We start from the raw sequence: 11943 nt of genomic DNA on the forward strand, positions 1-11943 counted from the left end.
AAAAACCTTCCAACACAAAAATGGTTTTTGAAAGTAGTTTTTTTACCTCCACCTTTTATATTTGCAACAAAAAATTATCACTTATGGTTTGCAAAAATGAGGACTTATCTCATAACTCAGTTTGTGGGTTATAGTAGAAGATGGAAGTAATCCACCTCCATTATCAAAAAACCCAACAATAACTCAAATGAGGAGTCATAATCATGAAGTAAAGAAGGAAGACTTTTTGCCATTATTTAAGCATCATTACATGATGATGTATTTATCAAGATTTTGACTCTTGAAACTGCAAAAGAGGTATGAGATAAGCTACAGGAGGAGTTTCAAGGGAGCAAAAGAACTAAAAGAATGCAAGTGTTGAACCTAAGGAGAGAGTTTGAAGTAAAAATGAAAGAAAGTGAATCTGTCAAGGATTTTACTAACAAACTTTTAAAGGTTGTTACCCAAATCAAGTTACTTTGTGAAAAACTTACTGATCAAAGAGTTGTGAAGAAAATCATGATGTGTCTTTTGGAGAGGTTTGATTCCAAAATCTCATTTCTTGAAGAAAATAAAGATTTTTCTCAAATATCAATTGTAAAGCTTGTGAATGCTTTGCAAGTCATTGAACAAAGAATATTTTTAAGGATGGAAGAAAATACTAAAGTGCTTTTATGACATATGTAAGAGGAAAAAAAAATAGGAAGAAGTTAACAAAGAAAAAAGGTTGAAAAAAATAAGTTTTCACTGTATCACCATAGTAAGAAGAACAATCATATTGAAATTTTTTGTTGATTTAGGCCAAATATTAAATGTATGGTTTGTAATCAGTTTGGTCATTTGAAGAAGGTTAGTAAAAATAAAACAAACCCATAGGAACATCAAACCCTAATTGTGGAGCATGAAGAACATGAGGAGCATTTATTTGTTGCTACTTGTTATTTAATAAGCAATAGCAAAGAGACATGACTTATAGACAGTGGATGTACAAATCATATGACTCATGATACTACAGTTTACAAGGAATTAAATCAATCCCAAATTCCCAAAGTCACCATAGGTAATGGAAAAAGTTTTGATGTCAAAAGTAAAAGTGTTGTTGCTATTAAAACTCCTTCATGTATCAAATATATTTAAGATATTTTATTTGTGCTCAAAATAAATCAAAATATTTTGAGTGTGAGATATGCTTGAAAAAAATTATTCTCTGTGTTTTAAAAATATGAGAAGTACCATTTTTGACCCTTTCGAGTGTGAGCTTATATGTCCATTAAAATGAGAGATTAAAGTTTTCTAATAGAGTAAAAGAAAAAAGACACACATGTTCTTTTAAATAAAGAAGTTTTGAAGAATGAGTCACTTGAAGAGTACGTCATTCAAACTTTAAATTCAAATGGACTCACAGTAAAAACTATTCAAGAGATGATGACCTTCAAGTTGTACAATAAATTTGAAAAGAGAAAGAAAATAAGATTTTGAAGTTTTTGAAGTTTATGGGAAATCCTTTTATATGGATCATGGAAACTACAACAAGTTATGGCTTTGGCCAATGGAGGGAATAAATTTTTTGATTGCCAAAATTTAGTTGGAGTTCTTATCAATTTAATAATAAGTTTTGTGAAGGAGAATAATGTTGTTGCAATTCTCATAGAGGAGGCCTTTCAAAGTTGGATTAAGACAATTGTAAATATATTTTTAAATGATATAATCAGTGTTAAACTTAGGGATATAATGTCTTTTAATTCTAGTTTACTTAAAAGTGATTCAACAAAAAAATGTAAAAGATGATAAAGATCAAAACTTGAAATGATGAAAAAAAAATCTCAAGGAGAAATATTGGTAATTAATTGAGATTTTTTCACTGTCATAATTAAATATTTTAATTTTTTTTAATAATTTTCTATTTTGCTTATAAGTTTAGTTAAATATTACTCATGTTCAGAAAAAATAAATTATACAAACAATTGATGTTTTACCAAAAAAAAGGTAATTGATGTTTGTTTGTTATCTTAGTCATATCTTATTGTTTACTTTATTCAATTAATGGTTAGTCAATTTTAATATTTAAGTATTTGTTAATTGTTATAAATACTTTTAATATGTTTAAAACTAAATTCATAACTAAAATATATCGGATCAGAGTTGTATGATGTTATAAATTTTCTAATGAAACTCTATTTTGTTTAATCATACATATATGTTTTTCATCTTCTGTTCTCAACATTCTGTTTTTCACTCCAGAAACTTGGGGATCGCGATGTTAATTTGTTAAAATATAATCATATCTATATTGTAATAATAAAAAGGACCAAATTTTCCTTATCATACATTATATATAAATATATTTGTACGTACAATCATTGTTACGAAATAATATAAAATATTTGTTAGGTAAATATAGTATTATTTTAAGGAGGGCTGCTTCTAGTTTCTTTACAGGGGAAAAAAATAGTGAGTTCAACGAGGTAAGATTTCTGGTTCGGACTATTGCCTATAGGGATGTTTATGGGGCTATTTATCCATAACTTTTATAACATTATTTTTATATTTATCCCTCTATCACTCTATTTATTAAAATGATGGAAAGATATAGATAAAAATTTATATAATTTTTCCCCAATCGATACTAACAAAATGTGCACACCTGCTTCAAGTATTAGTTTTTATTATTGTTTTGTAATTTGCGATTTCATTTCAGCATACTGCTTATCATATCATTGGTTTAGATGCTTGTCGGTGTTATCGGCACGGTTAAATTTACACCAATGATGTGTAATCGTGAAATCCATTAAAAATGGGTAATCAAGTGTTTAGAATGTTTCATTACACAAGAACGATGCCTTAAAGAAAAAATTAAGAGACGGTGAGATAATTGGTGCAATGAACTAAAAGGGTCTATGATGAAGAAGCACTAATGTGCAAGGCTACTAAGGAAGCATATGGACCACCTTTGTTCAGCAAAGTGTCATGCTTTCCCTTCTCTTCAATGACTCCATTTTTAACCACTGCAATTAAATCCGCATCCTTTATGGTGGATAACCTATGAGCCACCACAATAGTGGTTCTATCCACCCTCACTCGGTCAAGTGCATCCTGAACCACTCTTTCAGACTCAGCATCAAGTGCACTTGTTGCTTCATCTAGTAGTAATATTTTTGGACTCTTCACTATGGCTCTTGCAATTGCCACCCGCTGTTTCTGCCCTCCAGATAGTTGAATCCCTCTTTCCCCCACTAATGTATCATAACCCTGCATTATACATATGGTGTTTAGATAGGTAGTTAGTCAAAATTTTACAATACAAGTTTTTGTTGAATAGTGTGTAGTTTACATGCTGCAAACTGCTAATGAACTTGTGGGCATTTGCCAGTTCTGCCGCAGCTATAATTTCGGCTTCTGTTGCATCACCACCTTTTCCATATGCAATATTGGCTCGGATGGTGTCATTAAACAACACAGGCTCTTGGCTTACCAGGCCCATCTGCTGCCTAAACCATTTAAGTTGTAGCTTTTGAATTTCTGTTCCATCCAGTGTAATCTGACCTGAATCTGGGTCATAAAATCTTTGTAACAACGAGATCACTGTTGACTTTCCACTTCCACTTTCACCTACTAGAGCAACTGTCTGATCAGTGTAATAAAACTCTTAGATTCTCCCTTAAGAAAGGTTGCCAGATTGAATCATGTGTTCCTATGATGATATTTATGCATCAAACCAATATATTATTTAGTTAGTTTACCTCTCCTGCATGAATGGTCAAAGAAAGATCTTTGAATACAAGAACCTTAGGCCTGGTTGGATACTTGAAAGTGACTTGGTGAAACTCAATCTCTCCCTTCACCTCTGGCAGTGTCATTCCGGACTCATCCTTGGGGTCTATTCTTGATTTTTGATCAAGAATAGTAAATACAGAAGCAACAGAACTCTTTGCTTTACTTGCAGCTGGGGTCATGAAGCCAGATTGTGACATTGCAATAGCTGCCATCATGAGAGCATAAAATACCTGAAAATTAATATATAAATTGGTCAATGCTAGAAGGGTGTGATGAGCTTAGCTCTTAAATTATCTATGTTGTTTTATTTAAGAAAAAGAATAACACTTCTGTAATTTATTTGAGATAGGTAAAAAGCTTCATTAACTGAGGTGGTGGCAAAGATAGGAAAATAACATACACGGAAAACATCCGAGAATGATGATTTGCCTTGCTCAACAAGTCTGGCCCCAGCATAAAAACTGCATGCATAAACAGAGAACAGAAAGAAGAGTGACAACCCGAAACCTGCTCCGCTGACTAAACCTTGCCTTATACCTGTCTTGATTGGTCCTACACATTTCTTCTGGTATAACTCCATCACCTTCTCTTCTGCACAGAAAGAGGCTACTGTTCTGATATTCCCTACTGCATCATTCGCTACTTGACTGGCTTCCTCATATAGTTTCTGCGGAAGACAGAGCAATAGCACCAGTCGAATGGTGACTAGTATTAATTAAATATAGAAACAAAGAAGTACTAATTAAGTATGTAGAGAAAGACGTATGGAGAGTTGAGACCACAATTGATTCGTTCCAGTATAGTTTATCTTGTTTGAGTATATACACAAAGAGTAATGCAATATACACAAACTTGATATGTAACATACATAAACTTGTCCCTTCCATTGGCTTTACTTTTGGATCTATGCCCAACACAAAATACACATGCAATCAAATGGCTTGGCACAATGGCTGTCTGATTAACTTCTATTCAATTAATATTTACATCATGTGTCTCCCGTCACCCTTTTCCCACTATGTCACCCTTTTCCCACTATAGCCCTATGCCTGAAATTAAGATATTTTTTCACAAGGTTCCATGCTATGTAGTTCGATAGTTTAATATCAACAAGGTACAAACCTTTGCATCTTTGCTGAATCCTTGCATGGACTTCATCTGCACATGTCCATTTAGTAATACTAGTGGTACCAAAACAAAAATGACGAGAGAAAGCTGCCAATTTGCCTCGAAGGAAATTACCAAGGCTGTAAATGCTGTTGAGATATCTTGAACCAGCAAACCAAGAGCATCCCCAACCAAATTTCGAATAGAAGCCGCATCTGTTGACAGCCTTGCTCCGAGTATTCCACTTGAATTCTCAGCTTTATCAAACCAGCCTATTTCCATGTGAATTATTTTCTCAAAACACATTAGTCGGATCCTTTTTATCAACTTAGAACCAGCTTTGGCAAAAAAGTAGGACCTTAATGGAAGAAATATGAAGGCAGCCACACTAAGGGCAACGAATATTAATGCCCAAAACTTAGAGTCTTTACGGAGTTCATCTGCAGGCTCATAGAAAGTATTTATCATATGGGATAAAAGAAGCCCCACGATGGGTAGTATTGTCCCAGTTGCTGCTGCTGCTAGAGTACCCATTAGCAACACTGGGATTTCAGGCTTGTTAAGATAAGCAATGTGAAAAAGTGAAACTTCTCGAAGCTTATGTGATGCTGCTGTAGGGAGAACTTCAGGTCCGCCTTCTGATGTGTCAAATGGTTCTTGCGTGGTAGGCATGGCATTTGATGTTCTGAATGATTGCTGACTGCTTTTTCCACTTCCAGATGATCCCTGGCTTAGTGATTGAGGAAAAGAAAACCGTTGGCTTGATTGTTGCTCAGAATCTTCATACTTTTCTGGCCTTCTCGAGTCATATGCATCATGCTCTTCTGACTCCCTTTTGATTTCTTGCAATCTAATGAGCTGGCTAAAAGCTCCATCAGGATCTTCAGTGAGCTCATCATGTGTGCCTAATCAGTTGAAGGAAATAAGAATGCAGCAATGTACATGTCAAGGAAAAATGAAGACATATGCGAGTCACTGTTGGGGAGAGAATGACATGAAAGCATATTGTTATACAAAGTTTCATTTCAGTGACAAAATAGTATGTATACCTTTTTCTATTACTTTTCCTTGATGAATAACTGCAATGATATCTGCATTCCTTATTGTGCTTAGGCGATGGGCTACAACGACAGTTGTTCGGCTTATCATAATTCTTTCTAGTGTCTCTTGCACCACTCTCTCTGATTCTGCATCAAGAGCACTTGTAGCTTCATCAAGGAGCAGAATTCTTGGGTCCTTAAGAATTGCTCTTGCTATACATATTCTTTGTTTTTGACCTCCAGAGAGCTGCGCGCCATGCTCACCAACCATCGTGTCTAGTCCCTAACTCGTAATATTAGAAACTAATCAGATAAAAAGGCCTCTTGCAGAATACACACAAACAGACACAACAAATTTCAAAAGATGAATTGAAAGCTCACAAGGGGAAATTTATCTATGAAATTAGCAGCATTAGAAAGTTCAGCTGCAGCTCTGATTTCTTCATCTGTTGCCCCATCCTTACCATAGGCAATATTCTCTTTAATGCTGCAAGTAAAGAGAACTGGTTCCTGGCTGACAAGGCCTATTTTCTGTCTAATCCATTTCAATTGAAATTCTTTGAGGTTGATACCGTCAATGAGAACTTCACCAGCTTGTGGATCATAAAATCTCTCAATTAAACTAATAACTGTTGATTTCCCACTCCCACTCTGCCCTACCAAAGCTGCAGTTGTGCCACTTGGTATTGAAATTGAAAATCCATTGAATATCTGTTCATCAGGTCTTGAAGGATAACTAAAGCAAACTTCCCTAAGTTCTATATCTCCAGAAATATCATCTACCTGTCGACCAGCAGTGTCATAAGAATCAATATCTGGCTGCCGCTTTATTGTTTCAAACATTTTAAAGGCTGCAGCTTGTCCTGCAGCAAATGCAGTTAAGCTTGGAGATGCCTGCCCGAGACGCCTGCAAAATATAATTAGCCCAGAAAAAGGTTTCAAATTGCTCGCCATGCTTAGAAGAGTGGTTGAAAGATATAGATTGATGCATCTGCATCATAAATGTTACTCTATCTAAACTTATATATAAGCAAAAAAATGCTTGATTATTTAAATTAAAATATAAGAAAATTTCAATCAAACTAATTTTATTTAATGCTTTTAGTCCAAAAATACTTTTAAGATATTAATGAGAGCACTATCTACAATAAATATGATTAAGGATATTTTATAATTTGTAGTTTATATTTTATATAAAATCTTGGAAATTAAATACATCTTAATTTGTGTGAAATTGGTCTTTTTTGCTTATATATTGGTCTAAGTGGAAAGCAAAAGCTAACTTACAAGGAACCAGATAATACTGCAAAAAACACAGTAATGGCTTGTCCTCCTGTGTAACCTTTTTCTAGTACCATCTTCCCTCCAAACCATACTGCCGAACCATAAGTGCAGTACGTAAATAAATTAACTAAACCCAAGCCAAATCCATTAACCACACCCTCTTGCACTCCAATTTTGTAAGCTTTAGTTAAGTATTGATTGTATTGAGCTATAGCTTGCTTCTCACCCGTAAACGATGCAACCTGCATTGAAGGAACGAATATCTTTTATGTATCTCTCTTGCAACATGGAAAGGAAAAACAATGAAAATTAAGTACATTCTGAAGGTTGCCATACAGTTCGAATTGAACCAATTGTCTGGTCCACTACAGTTGCTGCTTCAGAATAAGCTGCTTGTCCATGGGATGCCATCTTTGCGAAAGCAAAGCTCATTATGGAACCAGATAGGATAAGAAGCGGAAGAGAAGATAGAAGGATAACGGTTAGAAGCCAACCCTTGATGAATGCTATGACTATACCTCCTAAAAAACTTGCCACGTGCTGTATGAACTTTCCTACCTGATATATCACCCAAAAGGAGAAGGAAAAAGTTAACTCTAGATTATGTTTCCTCATAGTTTGATAAAATGGTAATGATTTGGGACTTGAAGAGTGGTCCCCAAGTACCTTCTCTCCCATGGCTTCCTGAATAAGAACTGTGTCACCTGACATCCTTCCAACAACCTCTCCACTGTTTGTTTCCTTGTCAAAGAAGCTGATATCTTGCCTCAAAATTGCTTTGAGGTATAAGCCTCTTATTCTTGCTGCTTGTCTCTCTCCGGTGGTAACCCAGCAAGCCACCTCTGGAAGATTGCACGTATTTGTGAATATTGTTATTTTTATATAAAGCAAAACTATATTTCCTGTTATAGAGTAAGCTTATTAATCAGCCGAGAATTTGACATGCTTACGCAAGAATGCTGCAAGAAAGGCACCTGCACCAATGGCTGCAAACTTTATAGAGGCCTGAGGATGAAATGAAGCTTGAAGGGTTATGACATGGAAATAAGGAGGATTTCAAATCCATTTTTTTTTCTCAAACTTACTTCTAGCCGAATCAGATACCCACAAACTTTGCACTAATTCGATCGGTTGCAACAAAAATGTGAGACAATTTAAAGTTGAGTATTGTACATATCATTTTCACTAGAGATTATTGTATATACAGACAGTTAAAAGAAAGGATCTTTATTAATTTCTTTCATACTCGTTACATTTTTCTTTTTTTTCCTATTATAGAGATACATTTATCCAGGTAATTGTGAAAATAAATAAATATAAAAAAAAATCATATCAAATCTCTTCGAATAATATTAAATCTCCTAAAATATTTTTATTTACAACACAAATCAGCATCACATGTTCATGGTTTTGACCAATCTCCACTTTACATATTGCTGAAATTTTTTATGTATGATAAAAGAGTTAAGACCATGAACATGTGGTTCGTGTCCATAAATAATTTTAACATTTTCACCTGCCTATGCAAGTGTTTAGTTTGCAAATCATTCCATCTCATACTATATTCATATTTTCCTTTCTACAGATGTTTCACAACATTGATTACTGATTATTAATGAAGGGGACTAGGTATTTTACCTTGGAAACTTCATGAACTACTACTTGTTTATTATCAAGATGGCCTCCAAATGCATCAACCACATTTCCAATAAGTATAGTCATTAATGGTATTGAGATTCCATTAGCAACGGCACTTATTGCCCCAACAAGCATCAGAAGACAATCCAAAGGGTCTGCAAATGAGAAAAGTTTGTGCAAGGGTACTGTTTTATTGCTTTCATCCTTTATTACCTTGTTTTTCTTGGAATCCTGCTGCCTGCCAACCATTTCTTGGGTATTTTCAGAACGTTGAACTGGTAGATGACCCTCACTTGTTAATCCTGTCATCTCAGTTGAAGTCATATCTCCATCCAGGCAGGCCTTGGCTACCATTTCCCTAAGGAAAACTTCTATAGGTTTACAACTTACCAACACCACTCAAAAACAGCTGCTGAAGAAGGATCACTGGTTTAAAATTTTTTATAAAATTAGTGAAGCCGTGTCCTAGTAAGAAATCGGCTATTTAATTATTATTATTTCTAAATGTTTGAGTTTAAATAGACTAATGATTATTTCTAGCAAAGAAACTAATGAATATTTCATTAGATTTGAATTCATGATTATTAACAACAAGAAGAAAAAACAGACTTTATACCATTGTTCCACTAGAAATGCTTACTTTTACTTTTGACGATTAAGACATATATATATTTGATAGGAGACACATTTCACTATGATAAATGAGTCTCCATAAAAATATAATCAAAGCTCAATAAAGTCGGAACTGTATTCCCATAATGATGACTGCTTATCGAAGACTATCATACAACAAAATAGATTTTTAGTGACATTTAATATGACTTTTAGTGGTAATAAAAATTGCTATTAAATCTTTTACCGCCATTTTTACATTAGTCATTGTATGCAGTGTCGCTAAAATATTTAGCGGCAATTATTCTAAATGCTGGTAAAAATTCTTATAATAGTAAAAAGCATTTTTTTATTTTCTAGTCGATGTGGAACTTGTAAGATGAGTACAAATATTCTTTAATTACTTTATCTCTAGTCAATGTGTGACTTGTAAGATGAGGATTGTCTTCTATCTTATATATTCTTTTTGATAACGGTGAGTAATCTCATATTAATTTATAGTAAGTTATACGTCTAGGTGAGAGTTATCAATCATTTATATAGTCTTCAATTATCTTATTTCTAGTCGGTGTGAGACTAATATTTTTCTTAATAAATAATTGTCGCTAATAATAAATTTTAGTGTGATATAAATACATTTTTAGTGGTAATTATATATTAGTTATTAATACTTTTATTAAATAATTAAATAAATAATTAATTTATTACTGTTAAATAATTATTGATAATAAAATTTATTTTAATAAAATTCACTTATATTCTCACTATTCCGCTCTTCACTTAATCCTTCATCTCTTAGAAAGGATATGCAAATATATATATATATATATATATATATATATATAAAAGGATCCTCCACATTAAAATTAAAATTTCATAAAACAAGACAAATTAAAACCATCATTGTCATACTAATAAAAACATATTATGCATTCTATTTTAAATGTTGATTTTTTTATTATATTTTATTAGTTGCGATTTAACAGTGTTAGTATCACATGAGCAAAATTTGACTTTCGCAAAATATAAATTAAAAATTAACGAATTTTAAAATGTAAAATGTTTCCCGAACACATGGATCATCTCTTGTTTGCAGAGGACAATGTGAACCAATCGAGATCCAGATTGATGCAAACCAGGCTGTAGTAATTGGTGAATGGATAAATTATGCTACTTTTTAATTAATGCATGGAATCTAAGCGCGGTATCAATCTTTACCATGTGTAGTTTAATATACGTAACTAGATCCAAAATACGTTATGCACCGAGTGTGAGAAACTTTTAAAAAAAGAAGTTCAAATAAAAATTAATATTAACGATAATTTTAAAAAATTGTACTATAATAATAATATGCAAGTAACTATCTTATTACCACTATATAATAATCGTTAATAATACTTTCTATTGTAATGTCGACACAGAAAGCATTTTTATTTCTCTCACGTCAACTATAAATAGTTTCTGCACAAGATTATATCATGCAAAATTTGTCTTGGAATGAAATCCAAAAGTTTTTGTTGACCTCTTTGCTAAAATATTCATGCATGCACAAGCATTGGGTTGAAAGCTCGTATTGTACGTAATCAAAATAAATAAATAAAACCTAGTTGAATCTACTATTTCAGTTTACTATGAACGTGTATTTCGATGGTCCGCATGGAACTATGTATAAACAAAGTCTCAAAAAAATAATTGAGTTTTCATTTTACAATTCTTTTAACAAAACTAAACTTCTTGTCATGCAAAGATTAGACAGAATTATTACCGTCTCAAATCATACAGTAATTTATTTATTTTAAGCTGTTTTTTCTGTCTCTTCTTTATCAATCATATTTCGTATCCTATCTATCACGTTTTCTCTTTATCTATTTTTTTTTCTTCTCTCTCTCTCTCTTTCCTCTACCCAAAACAAGAACGATTATTATTACTTTCATATAATTTGTATGTGACTAGTGACCACTGTTTTCCTTCTCTTTCTGTCTCTAGTATTATGTTCTAAGAAACCTAAATAAAATATGTATGAATACCTAAGCAGCATCTCTAGAAAATTGGAGCTTAACCTGTACTGCCCCGATGTCCTTTTCTTCATGCTGAGGTTAATAGTTGAATAACGTCACCCCTAATGGACAAACGCATTATTGCTATGAAGTTGAAGTGTTGAACAACTCCAGGTTTTGATGTCTTTTTCAAATGCCATTATCTAATAATGAAAGGACCTATTTCCTGATCAAAGTTGGTTACATGCATACATTTAAATACATATTTATAATGTACAATCACTGTTCTGATATAATAAATATTTATTTGGAAAATATTGTATTATTTTAAGGACAGCAACGTCAAACATCTCTAAAGGGACTGGTAAGCTCACTCTCATTAATTATGTATGGGATGGCCAAACTTCAGGTTTTGATCGGATTTTTTTTTAATATTTTTTATACATATTATTAGTGTTAAACATATATTGACTTTACTCATGAATAATCTTTGTTAAAGATTTTGTTTTACT

The 11943-nt window shown here is 32.9% G+C and overlaps 1 protein-coding gene across 1 annotated transcript; it reads right to left on the bottom strand.

The window, feature by feature from the left end:
• Positions 1-1491: 1491 nt before the first annotated feature.
• LOC109809261 (ABC transporter B family member 4-like) lies at positions 1492-9372 on the bottom strand. The gene is made up of 12 exons (XM_020372515.3): positions 8823-9372; positions 8135-8189; positions 7851-8026; positions 7521-7742; positions 7188-7426; positions 6282-6807; positions 5910-6183; positions 4876-5765; positions 4154-4420; positions 3720-3983; positions 3311-3604; positions 1492-3228 (listed from the first exon to the last, which is right to left on the bottom strand). Exons 1-12 carry the CDS (start codon positions 9174-9176, stop codon positions 2875-2877), a joined length of 3915 nt encoding a protein of 1304 aa, XP_020228104.3. The 5' UTR covers positions 9177-9372; the 3' UTR covers positions 1492-2874.
• Between the last annotated feature and the right edge of the window lie 2571 nt (positions 9373-11943).

Source organism: Cajanus cajan, chromosome 5, assembly GCF_000230855.2.
Source record: "Cajanus cajan strain Asha chromosome 5, NIPB_CcT2T_4, whole genome shotgun sequence".
Taxonomy (NCBI): domain Eukaryota; kingdom Viridiplantae; phylum Streptophyta; class Magnoliopsida; order Fabales; family Fabaceae; genus Cajanus; species Cajanus cajan.